Raw genomic sequence first — 27061 nt, 5'->3', positions numbered from 1 at the left:
TTTGAATGGCAAGATTGAATGAATATAATCTCACATTGCTTCAGGAACATCCTTAAAGCTAGCTCTAAATAGCTTACATGCATTTCTTTCCTTATTCACGAAGTCTTCCCATTAAGATCATAAGTTATTGCTCTAACACATTTGCATCAGTTTCTCTTCTATTTTTCCTATTCTTCTCTAATTATGCCTGATCTGAAAGAATTGAACCATAACTTTATCTTTATGTTTTAGACTATGGAATGAATTCAAATCCACATTTAACTTTTCCCATCAATACAGAAATATTCTACGACTTATCTCTCTTAAAGAGACTTACGTTGAAATTCTTTTCCCTAAACTGAAGATGTCTCTGATTTAGTTCCAGTGGTTAATTACACTATTTGTATTAATATCTAATTGCTCTTATCACTTTAAAACATCTAAGAACTCTATCTCACATAGATACAATATAACTTTAAAATCCCAGCCTTAGTCTATGGGATAATGATTCAACCTTACATTTGTAAACAATATTATCTCATAAAACTTCTTTTTCCCTTTTCCCCAAATTATTCCCATTAATACTTTAGAAACCATATTATCTTTCATTTGGCTATACAAGAGTACCAATGTAACTAGTCATTTGATTAAAAACAACAAGATTTCACATATTTTCATTTATCCAATTTTCCATAATTCCCCATAAAACCAACTTCTTTCACAATGGTAACAGATTCTGGCAGATAACTTCCCTTTTGTCTCTACCGGCTTATTGCTGATTAAAGAGACCTGCCACAACATCTCCCCCTGAGGGTGGGTTCTTTCCCCTCAGGTGGCAAGCTTCACTGATAAAAACTGTATCCTTAAGACCCACATTCTCCTTGAAACCTAATCTTATCCTAAAAAAACCCATCACTTTTGCTGACTTTAGAAAGCCAGGTTTGAGACCCCTACTGTTCTTTCTTTCAGTAAAAACTCAAATCCCAATAATTGTTGCCCCTCCCCCTTCCTTCCCTTCTGACAGGTGGGCAAAGGTAGAACTCTTTCTTCTAATTTAAACTAAGGGGGGGGGGGGGTGATGAGTAAGGAATGTAGACTGCCTCCTTACTCAAAAATGTAGAATAAGACATTGAATGGGCCTTTCTTGGGGTACATAAAACACATGCTTTAACCACCCTCCCCCAAGACTTCTATAGATAAGGTTCTCACCCAGAACTTGGAAAACTGCAGGTTTGAAGCTTACAGGTGGAAATTCAGCAGGCCTTCTGAAAATCATACAAAAAGATTTTACAGAGCATTTTTCAAAAGCATTTTCCCTTCTTTAAGACAGTTTAAAATTGATCCTGATATAAACAGGGACAAATTCCCAAAGTGCCATCACAAATTAGTCCATAAACCTCCAGATTAACATACATAAATACATCTTTAGATGATACAGGCCTGAAAATCATACCCCTATATTTTTCAAAGTATTATAACAACTCAATTATTTGATATTACAGAATTTCTAGATATCACAAAAATTCTTTAGTCAAAAAGGTGTTGTAAGGGGGATAACACTTAGTTTCTATACATTACATACCCAATTAAATTAGCTTTATCACAATAACAAAGTTTACCAGGACTTTAAAAGCTTTGTGCATAGGAATCCCTCTACCCTGAAAACTTTTAAACAAGATTGAATATCCAAAATATCCAGTTAACAACCTCAATTTCTTAATTAAGTACAATTCTTTTTTTTTAATTTAAATTTATTTATTTAACATATTTGGTTTTCAGCACTGATTTTCACAACAGTTTGAATTACAAATTTTCTCCCCATTTCTACCCTCCCCCCCACTCCAAGATGGCATATATTCTGGTTGCCCTGTTCCCCAGTCAGCCCTCCCCTCTATCACTCCCCTCCCCTCTCATCCCCTTTTCCCTTCCTTTCTTGTAGGGCAAGATAAATTTCTATGCCCCATTGCCTGTGTATCTTATTTTTTAGTTGCATGCAAAAACTGTTTTTTTGTTGTTTTTGAACATCTGTTTTTAAAACTTTGAGTTCCAAATTCTCTTCCCTCTTCCCTTCCCACCCACCCTCCCTAAGAAGTCAAGCAATTCAACCTAGGCCACACGTGTATCATATCATTATGTATAACCCTTCCACAATACTCATGTTGTGAAAGACTAACTACATTTTGCTCCTTCCCATCCCATCCCGCTTTATTGAATTTTCTCCCTTGACGCTGTCCCCTTTCCAAAGTGTTTGTTTTGATTACCTCCACCCCCATCTGCCCTCCCCTCCATCATCCCCCCCCTTTTATTTTTTTTTTATCTTCCTCCCTCTTCTTTCCTGTGTGGTAAGATACCCAACTGAGTATGTATGGTATTCCCTCCTCAGGCCAAATCTGATGAGAGCAAGGTTCACTCACTCCCCCCTCACCTGCCCTCTCCCCTCCTCCCACAGAACTGCTTCCTCTTGACACCTTTATGCGAGATAATCCACCCCATTCTATCTCTCCCTATCTCCTTCTCTCAGTATGTTGCTCTCTCATCCCTTAATTTGATTTTATTTCTTTTAGATATCTTCCCTTCATCTTCAACTCACCCTGTGTCTGCTCTCTCTCTTTTACATATATATATACATACATACACATACATACATATACACATAGATATATACATACATACACATTCACTTCGATATATACATAAACATATGTATATATATGGGGCAGCTAGGTGATGCAGTGAGTAGAGCACCGGCCCTGGAGTCAGGAGGACCTAAGTTCAAATCCGGCCTCAGACATTTGACACTTGTACTAGCTGTGTGACCTTGGGCAAGTCACTTAACCTCAATTGCCCTGCCAAAAAGTAAAAAAAAAAAAAAACAACCATATATACACATATATATATATATGCATATTCCCTTCAGCTACCCTAATACTGAGGTCTCATGAATCATACACATCATCTTTCCATGTAGGAATGTAAACAAAACAGTTCAACTTTAGTAAGTCCCTTGCAATTTCTGTTTCTTGATTACCTTTTCATGCTTCTCTTGATTCTTGTGTTTGAAAGTCAAATTTTCTATTCAGTTCTGGTCTTTTCACTGAGAAAGCTTGAAAGTCCTCTATTTTATTGAAAATCCATATTTTGCCTTGGAACATGATACTCAGTTTTGCTGGGTAGGTGATTCTAGGTTTTAATCCTAGCTCCATTGACCTCCAGAATATAGTATTCCAAGCCCTTCGATCTCTTAATGTAGAAGCTGCTAGATCTTGGATTATTCTAATTGGGTTTCCACAATACCGAAATTGTTTCTTTCTGGCTGCTTGCAGTACTTTCTCCTTGATCTGGGAGCTCTGGAATTTGGCGACAATATTCCTAGGAGATTTCTTTTTGGCATCTATTTGAGGAGGCGATCGATGGATTCTTTCAGTTTCTATTTTGCCTTGTGGCTCTAGAATATCAGGGCAGTTCTCCTTGATAATTTCTTGAAAGGTGGTATCTAGACTCTTTTTTTGATCATGGCTTTCAGGTAGTCCAATAATTTTTAAATTATCTCTCCTGGATCTATTTTCCAGGTCAGTGGTTTTTCCAAGGAGATATTTCACATTGTCTTCCATTTTTTCATTCCTTTGGTTCTGCTTTATAATATCCTGATTTCTCATAAAGTCACTAGCTTCCACTTGCTCCAATCTAATTTTTAAAGTAGTATTTTCTTCAATGGTCTTTTGGACCTCCTTTTCCATTTGGCTAATTCTTCCTTTCAAGGCATTCTTCTCCTCATTGGCTTTTTGGAGCTCTTTTGCCATTTGAGTTAATCATTTTTTAAGGTGTTGTTTTCTTCAGTGTATTTTTCAGTATTTTTTGGGGTCTCCTTTAGCAAGTCATTGACTTGTTTTTCATGGTTTTCTTGCATCCTTCTCATTTCTCTTCCCAATTTTTCCTCTAGTTCTCTAACTTGCTTTTCCAAATCCTTTTTGAGCTCTTCCATGGCCTGGGACCAGTTCATGTTTTTCTTGGAGGCTTTTGTTGTAGGCTCTATGACTTTGTTATCTTCTTTAGGCTGTATGTTTTGGTCTTCTTTTTCACCAAAGAAAGAATCCAAAGTCTGAGACTGAATCTGGGTGTGCTTTCGCTGCCTGGCCATATTCCCAACCAACTAACTTGACCCTTGAGTTTTTCAGTGGGGTATGACTGCTTGTAGACTAATGAGTTCTATGTTCCACGTTTGGGGGGGAGGTGCCAGCTCTGTCACACCAGCACTACTCCTTCCCCAAGAACCCCCAGCCCGGGCTGGGCTTAGATCTTCAACAGGCTGTGCACTCCTGCTCTGATCCGCCACTTAATTCCTCCCACCAGGTGGGCCTGGAGTCAGAAGCAGCAGCAACTGTAGCTGCCCCACCTCCGCTGCCCCTGGGGCTGGAAGCCGAACCGCGAACTCCTTCCACTCCCGCAGCTTTTCCCACTAACCTTCTCCGCAGTCTTTGGTGTTTGTGGGTTGAGGGGGTCTGGTAACTGCCGCAGCTCACATATTCAGGGCGCTAGGGGCCCCATCTGCCCGATTCCAAGTTTGGTTGTTCCACGCCGCTCAGGCTGGGCTCCGCTCCACTCCGTTCCCAGCTCCCAGCTCCCAGCTCCCAGAGACCATCCAGGCTGTCCTGGGCTGGAGCCCTGCTTCCCTCTGCTGTTCTGTGGGTTCTACCATTTTAGAATTGGTTCAGAGCCATTTTTTATAGGTTTTTGGAGGGACTCAGTACGGAGCTCACTCTAGTCCCTGCTTACCAGCCGCCATCTTGGCTCCGCCCCCCCAGAGCCCAATTAAGTACAATTCTTAATCTAACAACATCTAGATTATAAGAGCAATTATTTTAATCACTAGTGGTAACATTTTAATTTCTAAGGCCCAATACTCAGCACTATAAAAGAAAAGATTACTGTTTATAAAATCACACTTCAACAGCTCACAATGTATCCTGAATTGACAGAGATTACAAGAGGACCCAATAAGGCCTCTGTATAAATACTTGATTTATAGCAAAAACAATTTCAATTGAACTTCCAGACAAAACTTGAAAGTTATAATTTCTTAGGTTACAGCAATTGTCCAACTTCTTAAACTAATACAACTCTAACAAAATTTATACTATAGAAATGTAATGATGCCCTAAACATTATTATGTAAGTAAAATTTGAACTACTCATTTCAGTCTAGGTAAATATATTTCTAAACCAAATATAACAGTTTAAAATTACCAAATTTTCATCACATCCTTTAAAAGCACCCAATTCACATATATCAAACTCAGAATTGTTGATCCTATTACTTCTGGTATTTCTATATTAATATCTTAAATACATGCATTAGGAATATTTGCCTGGCCATGAATGAACTTATAAAAGAAAAGAAAAACTTTATTTCATATCATTATCTGCTTTCATGAACCAGCTGGATTTGAATTTGGTACCCTGCTTTCTCCAAGCTTCATCTTATGCATACTGGCAATTAACAAAATGCCTAAAAGGATTTTGAGGGGGAAGGGGTGCGGGCACTTCTCTTCCAAAAAAAAAACCTTTTGGACTCCTAAGAAAGATAAGAGGGAGTGGTCCTTAAGAGAACATGGGTTTGACCAAGCTAAAATATTTTCTCTTTCCCCTCCCTTTGTCTGCCTCAGCAAGAGAGGGGAATCCCTTTCACTTGCTGAGGAGGATTGACAAAGGTGAGTTGAAGATCTCAGCCATGGGTAAATTACTTTGGGCCTGGCATCCCTTTGAGAACAAAGGAGCCAGCCTTTTAGACATGCTAATTTTCCTATTCCTAACCATTAGCATATGGCTTCAAATCATGATTTTATATAATCTCTGTGAAAACAAAATTCAGTAATACCTTATGTGGGCAAAGCTTAATGATTATACAAATCAGAATCTTTCTTATAGTAAATACCCAGAGAGTCAATAAAACCTTTCATCACTCCCTATTTCCCAATCAAGTTACAAGTTTCTTTTAGCTTCAGCTCCCCACAGTCTTTCAATGTGGAGGGTGGGGGAAGGGTGTGGCCAGGAGCACATGGCAGCTAAGAGCAACAACCCCCCACCTAAATTCCTTTATACAAGTTTCTCTCTCTTTCTCAGAATTTACTTTAACTTTTTTTCTTTTCTTTTTTACCCTCTGTATCTCCAATTTCAATCTTTCTTCCCTAATCTTGACCCAAACTACCTACTCACCCAGCTTTCCTTTTCCAAGCTGCTTTCTTTTTTTTCACCTTAAAACTCAAAGGTTAAAATGATCAACAATTTTAATCATATCCTAAGCAGACCACTGAACCTCTAAAGTGGTCATCCAATTTTTCATACAGACCCCTTTACTCTCCTCTACAGTTTAAACACTTGCCTGATGTTAGATAGGCTAACTCAATACAAAATACACAGATTTTCCCTTTAGAATCTAACCAACCCTTAATTCAGAGCCCCCAGCCCTCCCAGCTGGCAGCTTCAGCTCTGACTCCTTATCTAACAATTTTCATACCAAAGGAGCCCATTTCAGTCTCCTAGAGTTAAACATTTTTACCTGAACATAGAACAAAAAGAAAACACAGACAAAACATTACCTAGACAGACATTTCACATGAACAATTTCGAATTCGAATTCAGACCCACTTCCAACATTACCAGGGAAAACCCATTTTCCCCACTTGAGTTAAATTAAGAGCTCTTTCCATGGCCATTCCTTTCTACTTTGGTACAGTACATTAGGGCTGTCCAAGTGCTGAGATTTGCAACCAATTTACACGAGACAGGTTGTCCTTGTTTCCGGGTTAGAAATTCCAATCCCCTGGCACTCCAAGGCCAGGTGGTTTGGTTTTTTCTTTTTCCTAAGACCTCGCGATCTTAGCTAAGTCCCCGAGTGTCTTCTCAGAGTCCTTAAATCTGTCAGTCAACATTCTTGGATCGCCAAGACAGAGGACACTGAGGACCTACCCTTGGTCACACAGCGTATGACTGTTCGTGACTGAAAATTTCACGGCTGGCCGATTTCCACTCAGCTCATAGTGCACTCAAATTTCCCCCTTTTTACTTTGCTTCTCCGAGTTCCTCTCCTCCGAGTTTGTGACTTCCCAGTGAGACCAGGCCTGCCCTCAGGCGCTCAGCTGGTTGGAGAAATCTCCCATGCAGGTGCTGCCTAAGCCCTGAGCCAGGTGCCCTGCCCACATGGAGAGTGCAAATCTCAGTAGGACCTCCAAATCTGTATGGGACAGAATTTTTAAATAATAGGAGAGACATCTTTGAGAGAAACAAAGTAAATTTTTTCTACAAACCTTGCAAGATTTGGGCACACCTCCATAATGGAGGAGGCGAGGTAAAAGGGTACCTGCCTTAATTTATAGTCTTAATGAAAAGATTCCCACACATCTCTATCCCTTCTCACCATTGGCTGGGAGGTGGGCTTACAGTCTAGGCGAGAAAACTAGGCAGAGGACCAAGGTTGATCCGGTCCATTCAGGTTTTTCCCTATCTGAACTCAACTGCCAGGGTGGCATCTGAAAGTCTAGGAGAAGAAACGGGGTTGGGGGGAGGAGAGACCCTTCCTGGAGCAGAGAACAAATAGATCACAAGAAGTTCATTATCTTCTAACATCTGAGAGAGAGAGGGGGAAGGGCATGCCTTCCCAAAATTACAAGGCCAAATCCCAAAATCTCTCCATTGGACATACCCTGTGAAGTCTTCACAATTATCCGTCCCATTCACAATCCTCAGCTAGTCACTTATCATAATTCAGCCTCAGTTTCCTCATATGTAATGTTAGCTGTCAATCTTTACTGAGTTCGTTCTAAAAAAGACAAATAAATTTAGGCTGCATGTGTTTGTTTATTTTCTTGAAGCTCATATAGAGATAGGCATGGGAGTTCATTGGGAAAAATGAGAGGGAACAAAGGCCAGTTGGAGATTTTATAGCCTTAGAGAAAACCCTCTCTCCTCCCCAACCCTCACCCCCACTCAGGACACCAGTGTCCCTCACTAGTCAAAATTATAGTTCTGTAAAACAAATAGTGTGGCCCCAGGGTGTCTGGTTTTCTGCCAGCTGTAAACATAGGCTGTAGTAAAATAAGAGGATGTTGTGATAGTGCCTCTAATAAGGGAGGGCCATAAAAAGATATGGGAAATGTAGGGTGGGCCAAGTCCTTGGCAGAAGAATGTTTCCAGTCAGCAAAATCCAGCAGAAGGGCTTGGGTTCATTCAGAGAGCAAAGCAAAGCATGCCTGTTATGTCAGCACACACAAAGCATTATGCTAGGTTAAGCTCAAAGTGAGCCAAATATGTCCTCCTGACTGGCCAATCCAGGGTTTTGGCTTTTTCAGGTGATGGGGTGGGGGTGGGGGGCTCAAGCTCGTTTGGGGAGGGGCCAAGCTGGTTAACAATAAAATGGGGATAATAATTGACAATCCTTTCAGATTATTTGGACCCCAATAATATCCAAAGCACCCAAACTGCTTTTGCTCTATTCTAAAAATACCCCTTTCTGTATCAGCAACTTCAAAGACCAGATAAGATTGACAAGGGGTATCTTTCCTGTTGGTGACAGGATGTCTGCAACCAGGACAGTGGAATTTCTCTTATCTTGATATTCTAGAGACATTTGCATCTTGTGATCATGATCTCTAAGTGACATTACCTTGTCAATTGTCTTGTTCAACTAAGAACTTCCTTTCTTTGATATGGAGGTCATAAGCTGGAGTTGTGATTGTTACTTAAACCTTGTCTTTCTTCTTCCAGTCAATCAGAAGTTTGCTTCTGATTCCATGATCATGTATCCACTAGCTTCAAGGGAATAAACTATATGAATTTATATATCACCTAGTCTGTTTGCCTCCTTCAACTAAACTTTCAGGTCGACATAATATAACCCACTTCTCCAAATATTGTTAGTCTAGGGAAATAATTTTTAGGTTCAATCTTTGCTCCTGATCTCTATTCCTTAAAAGGGGAGTGTCCCAAGGCTTGACTCCCTTTCTACCAAATGAAGTTCCACAAAGATTGCACAGTGAATAGCCAGTAAACTGTTATCCAAGCCAATAACAAACAGAAATCAGAGAAGGTCTATATTTTTATATTTTTATTATACACCTCTATAAAAGTCTAGGAATGGTTCCAGATCTCTCCTTCTTTATATGTCCACTCCTTCCCAGAATCATCTATTTCTCTCTCTCTCCCTTTCTCTCTCTCTCTCTCTCCCTGCCCCCCTCCCTCTCCTGCTTACTCTCTCCCCACCCCCCACCCCAAGTGGAAGCCAGAAAACCACAATTTCCCTTCTCTCTGATCAACTCAGCCCCGGAGGTAGGCAGTTAGCCATAGGTTACATCCCATTATATTCTTGCATTACAATTTGTTTATCCATTCCCATTCAATGGACTTCTACATTGTTTCCAATTCTTTGCTGCCACTAAGAGGCCTGCTATAATTATTTTGATGTATATGAGGTTTTTTTGGGGGTCATTGAGCTCTTTGATGTATAACTTAATAGCAGAACTTCTGAGTCAAGTGGTATGAACATCAATTACCATACTTGCATAATTCCAAATTCCTTTCCAGATTAGTTGTACCAATTCTCAGATCCACCAACAATGTATTAGAGGAATGACTTTTCAGAACTGTATGTATATCACTTGTTCACTTCAAGGAGCTTGCAGCTTCAAAAGGGGAAGAAGGTAAAGGAAATAAACATTTGTGCATTTTATATTATAAGGAACATTGTACACTATGTGCATTGTACTAAGCCCTTTTAAAATACTGTCTCATTTAATCTTTAAAAAAGACAGTACAGGCCCTGGACCTCCCCACCCCCTACTCCGCCCCAACTTTCATTGAACTTTTGCACATGGCCAAGTCTCTGGCATTTGCCTGAGGCATCGACCCAATAATCCTTTCAAGTGGCCTTTCATTGTGGCCCCACCCTAGACCACCACTCTTTAATTCAGTCTAGACCCCTTCCAGGTGGTCCACTCCCCCAGTCCTCCTCTGTTACTTCCCAGTCACTGCAGACTACTATGCCACTCCTAGATTCTTCTCTGTACAGTCTTCTGTATAAAAGATCCATCTTACCTCCGTTAAAATGCACAGATTTAATATGGCCTGCTTGTCAATACAAGTGTCACAAATGCTCAGATTCTTAAGATCTGGCCGATGTGGAAGATTCTTAAAATCCTGCCCACCCAGATCAGTATTCTAACAAATCTTATCTTTGGCTGAAAGAAGACTTGGGTTGCACTCATTCAAGGCAGGAGCTGCTTCATTTGCCCTTGAATTTCAGGGTTCCTAGTGTTAGAGATACACTTGGCACAGAGATTTAGGTATCAAGGGCAATTTATTATCATTGAGGAATCCAAGGGAGTTGGGCTTATGTTCTTGGCCTGGAGTGGACTCCATCCTTCTTTAGGAAGAGGGAGAGGGGAATACAGGAGTAAGACCAACTTTATTCTGTTAGACGGATGCAGATTGATGCAGCATCAGTTTAGTACCTCCCTTCAGAGAACAGATTGGTCCACTCCCTTCTGGGTTACAATCTTCCCTCTATGCCCCTCCCATGCAACTCCTTGGTATGTCCCCCCACCCCCAACATATGTCTCATGTTCAAAAATGGTGGAAAACTCCTCCCTGTGAGTGTTTAAGGTAATATTCAATTAGCCAATTAAGCATTCATGGTAACCATTTGACCTAGTTTTCTCTTCAACCCTGACGCCTATCCGGCTGGTTTGGGCCAGTTTTCCTAACATCCTGGATTTTCAGTCTTTGCAAAACCATGACCTTTATTCAGATTGGTTGGGCACCTCTATCCTGGTTAATTTTTATTCCCTTCCTTGTTCAAGCTGACAATTAATTATTCTGTGGAAACCTATCTTTCCCTAACTTTTACTAATCTCTCACACTAGTACCCCTAGACCTCAACACAACAACCCTGTGAGGTAGGTACTATTACAATCCCCATTTACAGTTGAGAAAACTGAGACAGACAGCAGTTAAGTGACTTATCTAGTGTATACAAGCTAGTAAGTCTCTGGGGCTGGAATTGAACTAAGATCTTCCTAACTCCAGGCTCAGTGTTATATTCACTACATTCACTAGATACCTCTAAAAGAATCTAGTCATCATTTGATCTGCCATCTCTAGGTACCTGCTAAAGTCTCTAATCAGCTTCATCTTTACGGACAGAGACCTTCTAAACCATGAGATCATAAGGGTCTAGAGGTAGTCTGCTGGATGGCCTGCTTTAGGCCTTTCTAAGCTATAGCTTGTTCTGGGCTCCACTCAAAAGAGGTTTGGAGGTGACTCAGATATCTAGGTAGGGAATATGGGTTTTCAAAACCCAAAAAATCCAATTAAGTCTGAATTTCCTATTTACAACATAGAAAAGGAAGTGTGAATAGGTTGTCCTGGACTGTGTCAGGAATCATGGACATTCTCTCCATCTACTGTATTCTCCAAAATTCAACCTCATATCATCCACGATCATATCTAAGACCTCTACCACCATGGCCTCATCCAGCCAGGTCAACACATCATCATTGTAGTGAAGGATATCAATGCCCTCAGAAAGAGGGCCCTCTTTCCAGTCTCTGCCCCCAGACTGTGGCAGTACAAGGGAATTCAGGTACAATGGGGAAATATAGTGAAGGGATTCTGTTCTTCTTTCCAGGTGAAACCTAGCTTTGTCAGGAGTGACACTCAGAGGGCCAGAGGAAACTGCTCCTGACTAGTCTCAGCTATAGGAATAGAGATCATTGGCAAAATTAACTGAATCTCTGGTATAACTACTCTACCACACTGAAGAAGTCAGGGATAGCTATAGTACTAAATGGGACAACTTTATTCAGCATGCTGCAGTCCAGAAGTGTCCACAAGGCTCTAGCAGCCAGAACCAGATTAAAATATAATTGGGAAATGTTTAACAAAATAATGAAAAATACAATAGAACATAGATAATGTTAATTTGTGGTTTTCTAAGTCAATGTATGGTCACCAGGGATCTGTTTCTGTTTGAGTTTGACATTGTAAGCCACTATAAGCCACCACTACCTCAGTGGCCACAAAGGATTGCTGTTGGGATACTTAGTATATCAAGGTAATGAGATGGTATATATATAAACCTAGCCATGTCAAAACCCTACTTCTCTCTGGATTTGGCTACCACAATTAAGGGAGGCCAATCTGCTCTCCCACTAGCAAGTCTAAGTTCCCAGATATACCCCACCATAGTTACATGCAGGCAGCTAGGTGGTGGATAGAGTGCTAGGCCTGCAGTCAGAAAGACCTGAATTCAAATCCAGCTTCAAAGCCTTAACAGCTGTGTGTCCCTGGGCAAGTCACTTAACCTCTGTTTGCCTTAATCCCCTGGAGAAGGAAATGGCAAACCACTCCAGTATCTTTGCTAAAAAACAACCCCATGAACAGTATTGGCATGCTATGGTCCAAGGGGTCCCAAAGTCAGACATAATTGAACAACAGTTGCATTGAGACTCTCCATGGCAGAGATTTTCCTCAGTTTACCTCTTTGTTAAATTTTTTTTTTTGCTTTTTGGCAGGGCAACTGGGGTTAAGTGACTTGCCCAAGGTCACAGAGCTTGTACATGTGTCAAGTGTCTGAGGCCAGATTTGAACTCAGGTCCTCCTGACTCCAGGGCCGGTGCTCTACTGACTGCGTCACCTAGCTGCCCCCTCTTTGTTAAATTTCAAAAGAGATGACTCCATGAGATCAAGAAATAATAAAACAACATAAAAAAGACCAGAAGCAGTTTTGTCTGGTGCAGATAGATGTGTGTGAAAGAATCAAAAGTGCTGAAATCTTCGGACTCAGAGTTCTGAGTTACTCTAAGCTCATGAATTTTCCTCCCTAAAGTGTTTCCCTGCCAAGTTTCTGTGTGTACTTATGTTTCTCCTTAGTTATTAAGCATTGGTATGATCTGGGTTTATACGTATATCAGGATGCATTTTGTTATCTATGCCTTTAATTTAATATATTAGTATCTACAATATTATTTCTTTTGTTTTACACCTAAGTAAATGGTTATATTCTGTCACAAGTAAAATTTCCAAGAGACAAAATTCTGGGTAATAAAATTCTAAATTGTATAAAACATGTTTGTACTTTAAGACATGCTCCACATAGTTAATTCCATATGAAATAATAAACCTAAATAAAATTGGAATTCTCTTTGAGATAACAAAATATTCCATTATGTTGTTCTTCTTTAAGTTTGCTGATTATACTGAATTCCTTTCAAAGAAAACTAAAGATGTTTCTGATTTAACCTTACTAAATAATAGATTTATACCTTGGTCCCACAAACTGCTGCAACATTGTCAAATTTTTCCCATAACACTGAGATATTTCAAGAATCTTATACCTGAATATATAATGAGTGATAGGCAGATGACAAGCCCAAGTACTCATCTACTTAGTAGTTTAGGATATAGAAATGTTTATATTTTTAGAATGAAAATACTTAAGATCTTATACGCTTGCATCTTATGCTAAGGTATTGCAGCAACAAAATTCAATAGGTTAAATGAAAAAAGAAATTGCAGTTTAACTTGCTCTGGTTATAAAGATTTGCTGTGAGAAGAAGTAGGCACATGAGTATAACAGCATCAAAGTTGGCCCTCGGGCCCAAGGACACAGAATGATTCAGCACATATATAATAGAATAAAGCATCCTTAGTTCTGTTTGACTTCAGTAGGAATTACAGTCAAGTTTTTAGAGTTAATCAATCATAAATTCCACCATTTACATCACAGTGAGGCTTCAGGTAGGAAACATTCCTGTTCAAAAAGGAAGTACTATAGTGGGGAAACCAAGTCAACAGAATCCTACCTTATGCCATGCCAAGGTCATCCTTTTGACCTTACCAGACAGATAGCCACCTTAGCAGCTCTCAGACTGCACACCACCTCTTTTGGGCTGTACATGGCATTCTCTTTTAGTGGTAGGCTATTGACTTTTTGACAATGCCAACAATCATACCAAAATCAAAGCTCAGAATATCAGATTACAGTTCCACTAGATTCTACCTCAAATAGTAAGTTTCCCTAATACAGTTATTATTATTCCTCTCGTGGAGTTGCAAATGATAAAGTTTAACAGGCCTTTAAAAATTTACTCAATATCCTTTTCTTTTTTTCTGTTCTTCTAAACTCAGCCTAAACTCGTCTTGATATAAATATCTACCATTAGAAATCTAGAAAACAATTACACTCTAGAATTCCACTTAGAAAGTGAATATATGAATTATTAGCCCAGAAGCTGGCCTCTTTGGGTTTATCAAAGAGTAGATTGCTATAGTCGTTGACTTCTCCGTCTTGTGTTCCTATCCTATTCCACTGATCCACACCTCTGTTTCTTAGCCAGTACCAGGTAGTTTTGATGACTGCTGCTCTGTAGTACAGTTTAATATCTGGTATCGCTAGGCCACCTTCTCTAGCATTTCTTTTCATTAATACCCTAGATACTCTAGATCTCTTGTTTTTCTAGATGAATTTTGTTATAATTTTGTCCAGCTCAGTAAAATAATTTTTGGTAGTTCAATTGGTATGGCACTGAATAGATAGATTAATTTAGGTAAAATTGTCATTTTTATTATATTAGCTCAGCCTAACCATGAGCAACTGATATTTTTCCATTTATTTATATCTGACTTTATTTGCGTGAAAAGTGTTTCACTATTTCACAAAAACTGTTGGGAAAATTGGAAAATGGTAGGGCAGAAACTGGGCATAGACCAATATCTTACACCATATACCAAAATGAAGTCAAAATGGGTTCATGATTTAGGAGTAAAGGCTGATACTATAAGTAATTTGGGAGAGCAAGGAATAGTTTACTTATCAGATCTATGGAAAAGAAAAGAATTCATGACCCAAAAAGAGATAGAGAGCATTACAAAATGCAAAATGGATAATTTTGATTATGTTAACTTGAAATGTTTTTGTACAAAAAAAAGCCAATGCAACAAAAATTAGGAGGGAAGCAGAAAATTGGGAGAAAATATTTACAACTATTATCTCTGATAAAGGCCTCATTTCTAAAATATACAGGAAACTGAGCCAAATATATAGGAATACAAGCCATTCTCCAATTGAGAAATGGTCAAAGGATATGAACAGGCAGTTTTCAGAGGAAGAAATTAAAGCTATCTATAGGCATATGAAAAAATGCTCTGGATCACTACTGATTAGAGAAATGCAAATCAAAACAACTCTTAGATACCACATCTCTCCTGTCAGATTGGCTAAAATAACAAAACAGGAGGATGATAAATGCTGGAAAGGATATGGGAAAATTGGAACATTGTTACATTGCTGGTGGAGCTGTGAGATGATCCAGCCATTTTGGAGAGTAATTTGGAACTACGCCCAAAGGGCCACAGGAATATTCATACCCTTTGACCCAGCAATACCACTTCTAGGGTTGTATCCCAAAGAAATCACACAAGAGGGAAAGGGACCCATATGTACAAAAATATTTATGGCGGCTCTTTTTGTGGTAGCCAAGAATTGGAAATCAAAGGGATGCCCATCAATTGGGGAATGGCTGAACAAGCTGTGGTATATGAAGATAATGGAATACTATTGTGCCATAAGAAATGGGGATGATACGGACTTCATAACAACCCGGAAAAACCTACACAACATAATGCTGAGTGAGCAGAGCAGAGCCAGGAGAACATTGTACACAACCACAGATATATGGATTCCATGAGGACCAACCCTGACAGACTTCGCTCCTCTTAGCAACACAAGGTGCAAGGACAACTCCAAAGGACTCATGATGGAGAATGCTATCTATATCCAGAGAAAGAACTATGAAGTTTGAATGCAGATTGAGGCATACTTCATGCTCGCCTTTTTTTCTTCTCTTTTGTATTTGTTTTTGGGTTTGGTTTTTTTTTTTTTGGTTCTGTTTCTTCTTTCTCATGATTCATTCCATTGGTCATAATTCTTCTCCACAACTTGACTAGTGTATAAATTAATTTAATGTGAAGTTATACGTGGTAGTTATATGAGATTCCATGCCATCTTGAGGAGGGAGGAGGGAGGGAGGGGAAAAAATCTGGAACTCAAAATTATGTAGAACCGTGTGTTGTAAACTAAAAATAAAAAAAAAATAAAATTTAGCTGAAGCACAAAAAAAAAAAAAGAAAGTGAATATATGACAGTTTACTGAAAAACACTGGTCAATTGCTATAAACTTCCAGACTAACAGATATCCATCTCTTAAGGCAGTAGATATAATCCTTACAACAAAAGAACATTTCTAAGACTGGGGTCTGTTAAGACTAAGTTGGTTAGAAATGTAACTTCAGTACAAAGTATTCCAGATATATCTTTATAATTCACAATAAACAGTCCTAGACTATAAACAAATCCCTAATCTATGCCCCCCTCCCAGGGGTGTTTGCAGTAGAGGAGGGAATAGGAATTTCATACAGCAACAAGCTCTTGCCTTTTCAAGGCTGATAAGATTGTATGATTCTGCCCAAGCAGGTGGTCTCAAAAAAAAAAAAAAACCCAACCAAAAAACAAACCAAGTTAAAAACTTGTAAGTTTTCAAACAAGGAGATTTTGCAAGATCTTTTCCTTGTACCTTTTCCCACACAGTAACCAATTATCAATTTTCCCTTTTAAAATATACCCATGTATATGGGTATTACTTGGTAAGTTTTAACCTTATCACAATAATCCCTAATAACTCAACCAAAAATTTCATAGTTTTCATAAGTGATAGCCAAATAATTTTAGCTGAAATTTCTTCTGAACTATAGGCAAACCTAGGGCAGCTAGATAGTGAAGTGCATAGAGTGCTGGGTCTACAGTCAAGAAGAGTCCAGTTTGTGACACTTATTAGCTGTGTGACCCTGGGCAAGTCATTTAACCCTGTTTGCCTCAGTTCCTTATCTGTAATAATGATGATACTAATGAGCTGGAAAAGGAAATGGCAAACTACTCCAGTATTTCTGCCAAGGAAGCCCCAAATGGTATTGTGGGGAGTCAGACATGATTGAAAAAATGATTTAACAACAATAATAGGCAAACCTGGAAGTTTCTAGTTTCTAAAATTACAGTACTTCAGAATATTACAACATGTAATCAGCAGGGCTGATAAAATAACATAATGGTTTCTGAACATTTTTCCGCCTTCTTTTAAGAGTTCAGTTCATTATCTAACAACACCCAGATTGTAAGAGAAGCTGCTCTTCTAAAAGTATATTTGATAAATAGTTTTACCAAATTTCATAATACAAGAAAATTTAGAAACATGATGATAATATGCAGAATATCAATATTTAATACATGAAATAAAACTCAGTATGAATCAGATGATATTTAGTCAGATGTAATTCCAAATTACCTTACATAGAAAATTATTCATCCTGTTACATGTTTGAATACAGCTAAACAAATTTAGGTGGAATGTAATTCCTTAACATAAGCTGATTTGTAATGTGAATTGATTTATAAATTCTTTCATTCTAGCTAGGTGTGAAGGTAGCTCTTCCACCTCTGATCCTTGTAGCTCTTAGGTTTAAGCATTACAGAACTTATACCACATCATCAGCAGAGGTGGAACAAAGTTATAATCATGCCAAATGGCAAATCTCAACCATTTTATCAGATAAAACAGCAAAGAAACTTTTGAAACTGTTATTATAATATTAACAAAATAAAATATACTTAACAAAAAATAGCAGGTTTTAGACAACTCTTTAATAGCTGAGTTTATAAACCTAACAGTAACTAAATTACAAGAGGAGTCATTTTTCTGACTATGTTGGTGCTACCACATTTCACTATATGCATGTAATTAATTCTACATTAACAGTACATATACATATGCAGCTCTATCAATTTAGATTCACAAGTGTTATTAGTATTAGGTTAGTTCAAAGTATGCTGTCCTAAATATTGTAAATCATTGTTGTGACGATTCCTTACTCTACCTACAGGGCTTGCAAGAACTCAGGAGTCCACATTTCACAGATGAGGACATCTTAAACAGTCTTGATATATCAAATTCATAGTAAAAACATCATCATTATCCGTCGTATTTCTAAATGAACAGTTTCAAACAATTTATATCAGTCTTTTAACAATTAAATCAAGAACCTGAGAGAATCAAAAAAGTGAGTTTTTCTAACAGAATTTCAAATGCAGTGATTGTCACAATTATGTTAGGTACATCAAATGTGATTTATTTATCATTTAGGTCTCCAAAAACCCTGAAATCACTATCTTTTCCAAGATCACACAGCTATCAAATTTTCTGATCTATGCATTTTCCCAACACCTTGTCTTAATTCCAAATAGTAAAGTACAGTCTGACTGATTATCTCACTTAAAAATTAATTCAGTTATACCTGGGTCTATATTCCCAAATGTAATCATACAAAATACTTAAGCTAACATTTTCAAGTATTAAATATTTTTCTTTACAAAGCTCAATTTCAAGTACTTAATAAGTCCTACAATTTTCAGCTAATGCATTGTAAAAAAATTTGAAGTGGCAATCCCTCATTTAGGTTCCAATCATGATGATAGAGGAGCACCCTTAAAACCACATTCTGATTTCGTTTCAGGACATATTTCTACCAAATCAAGTCTGGGTTTTATAACTACTAATGGCAACATGCAAAATCTCAAACTTTTCTGTGAGAGTTTGAAGATCTCTTTACTTCACTTAACTCATTCTTAAAAACACCCAAAAAACCTGGCCACATTCTTGTCCCCACCCTCTTACCTGACAGCCTCCTGTTCCCATTCCCTGATTTGGAGCCTGGAAACTTTCAGCTGCATATCATAAAGAATAACCACAAAAAAAGGTTTTCTATATCATTCTCTAACCTCATCCCAGACTAATTTTACTCCCATGAATTTTCCTTTTATAATTTTAACACATATTATTGTTAAGTAAAACCAATGATTTACTAAAGCTTTTTACTTCCCTATGCTGTGTAGTTAATTTCAACTAGGGTTATTTTTTTTAAAACTAATTTACCTCTAACAGCTAACCTCTGTTTGATTAGTTAAAATTTAGGTGTTTTCTAGGATATTAAAGCACCCCCAAAGTTTTTCCAGAAGAGGATAGAAACCTGAACTACCATTTCTAATCGCAACCTATGAAGAAGTCTGTGGGACAATTTCCTCAAAGATCCATTAAAATGTCCTTAGTAATTACAAAAATCTTCAGGAGGTCTATAGTGGCTTATACCTACTGAAGCATAGGAGGAAGGGCTTTGAGTTCTCTCAGCCTTAGCAGCTTGAAAAAGGCTTGACTGCTCAATTACCAGTTAAGGTCTGTTATTATTCGCAAGCATTTTTCCAAATAAAAATGTGCTTAAACTCTTTTCTTTACTGTTTACTTACTCTTTACTCTTCAGAATCTGGAGTCAATATTTTGTCATTTCGAAGTCAAGTACGTTGCATTTTTCAATTCTTAAAAACTTTTCTCATTTCAGAATCTGGGGTCAATATTGTGTTATTTCAAAGTCAAGTGAGTTGCATTTTTCAATTCTTAAAAACTTTTCTCATATAAATAGTTCTCACAATGTTAACATACATTTATATACATTAATCACTGACATTCTAAATTTTTGCACTTAAGGCCACTATAGAGAAAATTCGATCAAAGTATACCTTAAAAGACAAAAACTTACGTTTGCAGTTTTAAACACATTGCCCTGATGTCAAATATTAGGTGGGCAGCTGTCGGGATAAAATACTATCAGGGAGCAGGGAATGGTAGCCCCAAGTCTGCTTAGGAAATTTTGTCCCCAATAGTTCACAGGAGATTTAGGCACAAGGAGAAAGGACTGTTCTCCAAAAGGGGGATTCATGGGAGCCATGTTAGGGAATAATTTAGGATGATGCTAAGACAACCCTGAGCCCCCACAATAACATATAAAATTTAGAGACTTCGGTGAGTGTGTCTCCAACCATAAGGCTAACATGGGGTTATGCAGATAACTGGGGTTATTACCTCAAGTTCTAGGGGAACAAAAAAATCCTTTTTCAAAACAAATAAATTTTATGCATCTCCAAGTTGCTTCTTTAAAAGAGCTTCCCCTGTTCATGAACCAGGAAAGAGTTTACATTTAAAATTCTGTTTAGTGACCAAGAAGCCATACAGTGCCCAAGATTCTTTAGTTTAGAGACCCACTTAAATCCGTATTTACAAACTTTTAGTATTCAAGATCAATTCTCATTTAAAGTAGTGGTTAGAGACAAATTACTTAAAAGCAGTTAAAAAAACAAAGCTTCATGCATCTCCTAACAGCTTCTCTGTGTAAGTTACCCTTCTGACAATTCTGCTTTTCATTGCAGAAGGGTTTGTATAACTAAGAGAGCAATATTATTATCAATGAAAAGGAGCTTATTCAAATTAGTTGGTTGGGGAGGAGAAGGGACAGACACATGTTGCTATTTCCATTTTGGCCACTAGATGTCACCTAGGACCATGCTATAACAAACTTCCCACGCTATAACATATACATATAAAAACTACATATCTGCTAATTTAAAAATTTTGCCTTCTCTAATGGGTCCTCAGCTTGCTTATTAGTCTAGAGAAATATTGATAGCAATTCAATATATGAAACTCCAGCTAGGAAGATTGTCCTGAGACAACAACAAAATATTTGGGAGTATCTATGGCCACAAAATAGCGTTTACATTCCAGTAGGAACATAGGATTTTCCTCAATTTCCCTAATTAGTAAAAAGTCGTCATGCTGGTGTATGCTTAAAAGTAGGTAATCTTCACCTCCTTATCCTGTTCTCAGGTCTTATTCAGTGGAAGTCTGTCTCCATGACGGAGAATGAATTTAAATTTTGTCTCTATTTTCCAAATCCAAAATTTGCAGCTTAGAATATAAATAGAAATACTCAAAACAAATATAAACATACAAGATTAATCCTCACACTTATCCTTTCACTTGAATAAGATCTGTCTTGTTCAATATTCAGGTAGAAAGCCTACCTGCAGGCACAGAGTACTTAAAAGAAAGTGTGAAGGGTATTCCACATAGGCCCAATAGAATAGAGGGAGTTTCTGATAAGGAGGTGGGGTTATCCTTCCTAAATCCCATTTCTGACATCAACTGCCTCATTTGAAATTTAACAAAGAGGTAAATGAGGAAAATATCCGAGTAAGACATCATTTATTATGTGGGGCATGTGACCTCATAATAAAGGATAGGTCTAATGGTCCTGCCTCTGGCCAAGAGACCCCAAATTGAGGGCATAATACATTTTATAAGCATAGCACAAAGAACAGAACAAAAAACTTCTAATTGACCAGCATCACAGAAATGAAAGATCATTTTTGGCTGTTTCAAAGAAAGTGGACATAGCTCACAAATTCCATGAAAACCACCTCTCACTATCTCTCAGGAATGCCTTTAGAAATATAGGTCCTAGCTACTTCCTGAGGTCCCTGATAAGAGGGACACTGGTGACTGGGGAATTCACTAAGACCACCTTAATTGTTAAAGGTGGGGTAAGATCAGGTTGTGCTAGTTTCTCAGGAATACCCCACAAACCTTGCAAGAGAGGCTGAGACAATGTTTTATGAGAGTATTGAGAACAGAGTTTTTCTTTAACTAACTGCAATTGTATCCTTTGAAGGGGAAGTTTAGATTTTCACATACCTAACCTTCTCCACTAAAACCTCAGAGAAGAGGCTTCAGCAAAAAAAAAAAAAAAATCAAGTATGAGATATAGGATGAAAATTAATTTCCTCAACCATTAGCTTCGAGCTGATTATTTCTAATTTTAAAGAAATAATTTCCTTTGGTAAGCTTCTGTGCATCATTTTCCAAGCTATTTTCTTTTCATATCTTTCTTTCCTAGTTCTTGCTTCTTTTCTTATTTTTTTTTTCACTGCTCTCATTTCTTTTTAAGTTTAAATAGTATACAAATATTGATATCACAGGGCCAGACTCTATCTTCTATCCTTCAAGGCTTGCAATGTGCTTTACATATTTATATGATTTGATCCTTTCAATCTTATGAGGTAGGTATACTTGTATCTCAAAGAGATCAAAGAAAGAGGGAAAAGATCCACATGTACAAAAATATTTTAGAAGCCCTTTTCATTGTAGCAAAGAACTGGGGACAAAATGGCTACCTGTTAATTAAGGAAAGGCAAAACAAATTATGGCTTATGAATATAATAGAATATTATTGCTCCTTATCAAATGAAAAAAAGGATGGATTCAAAGGAACCTGGGAAGACTTGTAAGAACTGAAGAAGTGAATTAAATGAACAAAAGTAGGAGACATTGTGAAGAAAAACAACTATGAAAGACTTAAGAACTCTGATGAATGTTAATGACTGTAAAGAAAAGTTGTAAAAGACTGATGATAAAACATGCTTCCCACCTTTTTGAAGAGGGAACCAGAGGTGCAGAATGAGATTTACAATTTCAGACACAGCATGTTTAGATTTGTTTTTCATGACTATACTTATTTGTTATAAAGGAGAATTTTTCTTTTTTTTTTTTTGAAGGGAGTATATTTTGAGAGGATATAATGATAGTGATGCTAAAATAAATGACATCAAAGAATCATTTAAAAATAAATAGAATTCAGAAGGGAACACAGGTAATCAGAATTAACCACGTTAATTTTGAATTACTAAAAAATCCACCAAGCTCTTTGTAGTGGAAAAAAAAACCCTTAATACATACTAGAAGTTCACAGTTTCACATGCAACTCCCTTTATCTTTGTATATTTAAATGTTCATGTTTGTTGGTGTTTATTAAATGTAAAGGAAGAAAAAAAAGAGGGAAGGGAAGGAAAAGGATGCATTAGACATACATGGAGTTGTTCATCACCCTTCTGCAGCCCATCATTTCTTTTTTTCCTGAGTAATGGAAGGTTCTGCTTGGCCAAGATTCTCCCAAACTTACTGAAGTTCTTCTAGAAAGATGGATGTGCATGATTTCCTGCTAAATCCTACCTAGTTAACTCAAGAGAAAAATTTCCCAGAATCTCAAAGATAGATTGATTACTAAAATTGCCAGGAAGATAATCAGGTATTACTATTTAAAAAAACAAAACAAAACATTACTCAAATCAGGATATTAGAGATCATCTATATTCCAACTTCTCCATTCCTAGATAAATAGTGTGAAACTAGACATGAGTCAGCTGGTTAGTGAAAGAACCACAACCAGAATCCAGACCTGACTTCCGGATCCTCCGCCTAGTACTAATATATCTGTTTTGTATATGTATATGTATGTACATGTTCTGTTCGCCTCTCCTAATACAATATGCTCTCTGAGAACAGGTACTGTATTTCTTCCAAGCGTTTGGCACAGTTCGCGGCACAAAAAATTGCTTAATAAATGCTTGTTATCTTCTCCTACGTGCCCACCCCCCTCCCCCACCCAACAACGCCCACCGCCCAGCACGTCTGAGATTCTGACCCGAGACCCTCCGTAGTATCAGCCCTCTGTGACGTGTAAGCAGCCGTTTTCCTACAGTGAAGGGCCAAGTGGGATGGTGAAGTCCCAAACCAGCCGCCCCGCGCTAGCGGGAGCAGGGAGTACCATGACCGAGGCAGTAGATCCCGATGGCGTTTCTAAAGAGGTAGTCCCTGAATCGTCGGAAAAGTCTCAGGACTCACAAGTGAAGCATCGCCGGCGGTCGGTGCTCAGAGTTTCCCAGCTCCTGCTGCGGGCCATTGCCGCCCACAAAGGACTGACTCTCACAGCGCTCAAGAAGGAGTTTGGCAACGCTGGCTACCAAGTGCGCAGGAAATGCAGCCGTCATTCCGCCGAGGTGCCCAAGGCGGCGTCGGTGAGGGGCACCTTACTGCGGGTGAGCGGCAGCAAAGCCGAGGGTTACTTCAGAGTATGGAAGAGCCTGAAGCCGATCAAGAAACGTACTAAGAAATCATCTGCGGAGATGGAGCAAGTGCACCAGAAGCCCTTCGAGTCCCTGTTTTCTCGCCGGTATAGAAAACCTCCTGATGAGGCTTCCCAACCCAACCCAGGGGACTCGTTCAAACCCGAAACGCCCGAGGGACCCGAGGGGCCCGAGACGCCCGAGACGCCCGACATGTCCGAGACTCCTCACACATCCGAGAAGAAAATCTACGTGGAGCAAGTGAATGAAAACCCTGAGGATACGGACGAGGTCGCTCTGAGCTTGGTCCCTGGGTACTCCCTGAGCCAGAAGGCATCTAAGAAAACGAGGGAAGAGATGGGGCGTAAGGCGAAGCAGCAAAAGATAAAGAAGATGAAGGAGAAATCGAAGAGCCAGATGAGGTCGAAGGAAGGGTCAAAGAGGCCAAAGACAAAGAAAGAGAAGAAAATGGGGATTAAGGAGAACAAAAGATCGAAGGTGAACGAAGACAAGAAAATGAAGCCCAAGGAGAAGACAAAGGGGAAAGTGAGGGAGAAGAAGGTGGACCCCGGGAAGCGAGTGAATCATAAGCAAAGCCGCCAGAGCTATGGCCAGGGATACAACTCAAACCGAAATCCCGCGTCGGCCAAGTCGAGCAAAATCCATGGAGGCCATATGAAGGCCCTGGATCCGAGAGCAAGGCGACCCTACAAAGTTTCCCCCCGAAAGGACACCTCCCGAACAAAAAGCACCCAAAGGATAGGTGGACATCCTTAGTGTACGGAGAGGAATCTAGAGCTCTTGAACTGGGCTCACGTTCCCACCCAGAGCTCCTCTCAGGACAATCTATGCACTCACTGAGTGAAATGGACGGGAAGTATTTGCTATACCTTTTCCCGTGGTCTGTGTCTTTTTTTCTTCTTCTTTTATGCTCTGGGAGTGGGATGCAAGGAAGGGGAAGGAAAGGTGAGGTAGGGCTGGGTGTGCGGGGAGGGGTAGGTGAGTGTCTCCTGACATCTAGGATCAGCTTTCCTTGCTTATTATAAATCTGAATAGAAAAAACAAATTCAAGAAAGGGGAGAGGAAAGAATGGCTAATACTTTCAAAAAAGTGGAGTTTTGTTTTTTTTTTAAGGAAGGGAAGGAACTAGTATTGGTTCGTTGTGACAGGTAAACTCAGGGATGGAGGTTGAGTCAGTTTAACACACTCTTGGCTTGCCTTTGAAACACACCGGGCCGGCTTTACCAGTAGACAAAAAATTAGACATAACCTCATCCACTGTGTAGATCGCAAAAAAGCTGGACAGCTCTCTAACGCATACAGAAGTGTCTGGGCTGAAATTCCACTTACGACACACACGGTCTCACAACACACCCTTCCTTCAGAAGTGATTGAGAACATGAAGTTGACCATATTTTAAAACACAAGATCATGGAGTCCGCGTTACCTTTCCATATTTAACATAAAGCAACGAGAATTGCCTTTAGCGTGCAAATAATTATATTGTAGATTTCCAAGTGAAAATATTATGAAGGTGGATAGGATAGCCAGACTACAGAGCAGAGAGCGGGGGCGGGGCGGGGGGGGGGGGGGCAGGGAGAGAGTGGAGTTACCAGGCTATAAAGACAGGTAGTTCAATATTAAGAGTCCAAAACTACTTGTAATGATGCTCTTGTGCTCTGGAGATATGTTTTCATCCAGAGTGTAAGGTTTGAGGATAGCCTGAGAATAGTGCCTATGTCGCAGTGTTGTGCCGAAAAAAGCGAGCAAGACCGGGATATAAATTTAGATGTGGATTTTTTGAAGCGCGCAACTGCTCGAAGTAATTACTCAAATCGAACAGCCCTGAGCAAAGGAAGAGAAAGAGTATTTACAGCAAAAGAACACAATTAGATTTCCGTGGAGATGGGGACACAAACAGTAGCACAAGCAGAGGCAGGACTATTTCCATGGAGAAGGGAACACAAACAGTGGGGTCCATGGAGATGGGAGTACCAACAGTGGGGTCCGTGGAGATGGGAGTAAAAACAGTGGGGTGAGCTGGGGCAAGATGGAGAAACTGAAAAGGGGGGGCAGGGCATAACATTTCCCATTTTTTTTTCAAAGTGTGTCAGTTCTTTGACACATTCTCAGGGGATCTGTCACAAGAATCAGGGGGACTGGGATTTGCAAATCGGTGATGGAGATCCCTGATCAACAGCAGTTTAACAGAGTTTATGCGGGACTTGACAAATTGCAGAAAATGATTAATGAGGCAGGGGCCCACAACCAGAGCTATAATGAAGAGGAGGAGGGGGCCAGCCAGGGTCATCACCAGGGTAGTGAGCCAAGGGGATCTATGGAACAGGGACTGATATCAGTTCTCAGAGTTTTCTAGCTCCCTTTGTCTATCGGCAATATTTTGGCATACCAACCTCAGAGTTTCTCGCACCACCCCAGAGTCGTTAGCATAGAAACAACAAACCTTTCCCAGGGCCATGCATAGGTGACCCTGCTTGAGAAAAAGAAGGTAAAGGCCTCTGCGGTTCTGGAGGGCCACCTGCACCAAGGAGTCCACTTGTTTTTCTAGGACTGAGATGGACTGCTCTATGTGGGAGAGGTCAGTATTTACCTGTGCATTTAAGGCCTTATAGTTGAGATCCTCTTTGACTAGGGCTGCTGTTCCAGTGGTGGCAGAGCCCACAAGCCCCAGGCCCATTAAGATGGGGATGAGGAGTGGTATTGCTTGCCTTTGACAGTAACTTGGTTGCCCTTCAGGGGTTAAATGCGCCAGCCTTCCTCACCCGGGAGGAGGGAAACCTGGGGAATTGTGGCCACCAAGATGCACAGGGGGCCCTTCAGATGTTGTTGGTGTCTGAGGAACACGGTAGCAGAGACACACTGGGTAAGGCCGTTGTGACACACCCACCAGGCTCCTGGAGGGGCTGGGAAGTAGTCTGAGCTGGAGGCCTGAATCTCCTGAGTTTGTTTGCAAATGGAGCCATACTGAGAACTGGATAAAGTGGTGTTAGATGATGTAAGGCAAAGGCCTGTTCCCTGCACATCCCCAAGGGTGAGCTGTGGTTGGTTCCCCTCGCAGTTGTCCGTGTTGGAGGTAGGGGTGATGGAGGCATTTAGTGCCACCACTACATAGTAAGGAGATTGGGGCTTAACACAGATCCAACAATTTTTGCCCAGTATGTGGTTAGAACTGTT

At 39.5% G+C, this 27061-nt stretch overlaps 1 protein-coding gene across 1 annotated transcript; it reads left to right on the top strand.

Annotated features, from left to right (window-relative positions):
* The first annotated feature begins 23465 nt into the window (after window positions 1-23465).
* Window positions 23466-24754, top strand: LOC118849845 (testis-specific H1 histone). The gene has a single exon (XM_036758880.1). It carries the CDS (start codon window positions 23519-23521, stop codon window positions 24641-24643), a length of 1125 nt encoding a protein of 374 aa, XP_036614775.1. The 5' UTR covers window positions 23466-23518; the 3' UTR covers window positions 24644-24754.
* The last annotated feature ends 2307 nt before the right edge of the window (window positions 24755-27061 follow it).

Source organism: Trichosurus vulpecula, chromosome 5 (assembly GCF_011100635.1).
Source record: "Trichosurus vulpecula isolate mTriVul1 chromosome 5, mTriVul1.pri, whole genome shotgun sequence".
NCBI classification, from domain to species: domain Eukaryota; kingdom Metazoa; phylum Chordata; class Mammalia; order Diprotodontia; family Phalangeridae; genus Trichosurus; species Trichosurus vulpecula.
The sequence above is the reverse complement of the archived record's forward strand: the minus strand, read 5'-3'. Positions and strand labels throughout refer to the sequence as shown.

Excerpts from the sequence above, each read along its gene's own strand:
- LOC118849845 (XM_036758880.1), top strand. The coding sequence starts at position 23,519 with ATGGTGAAGTCCCAAACCAGCCGCCCCGCGCTAGCGGGAGCAGGGAGT.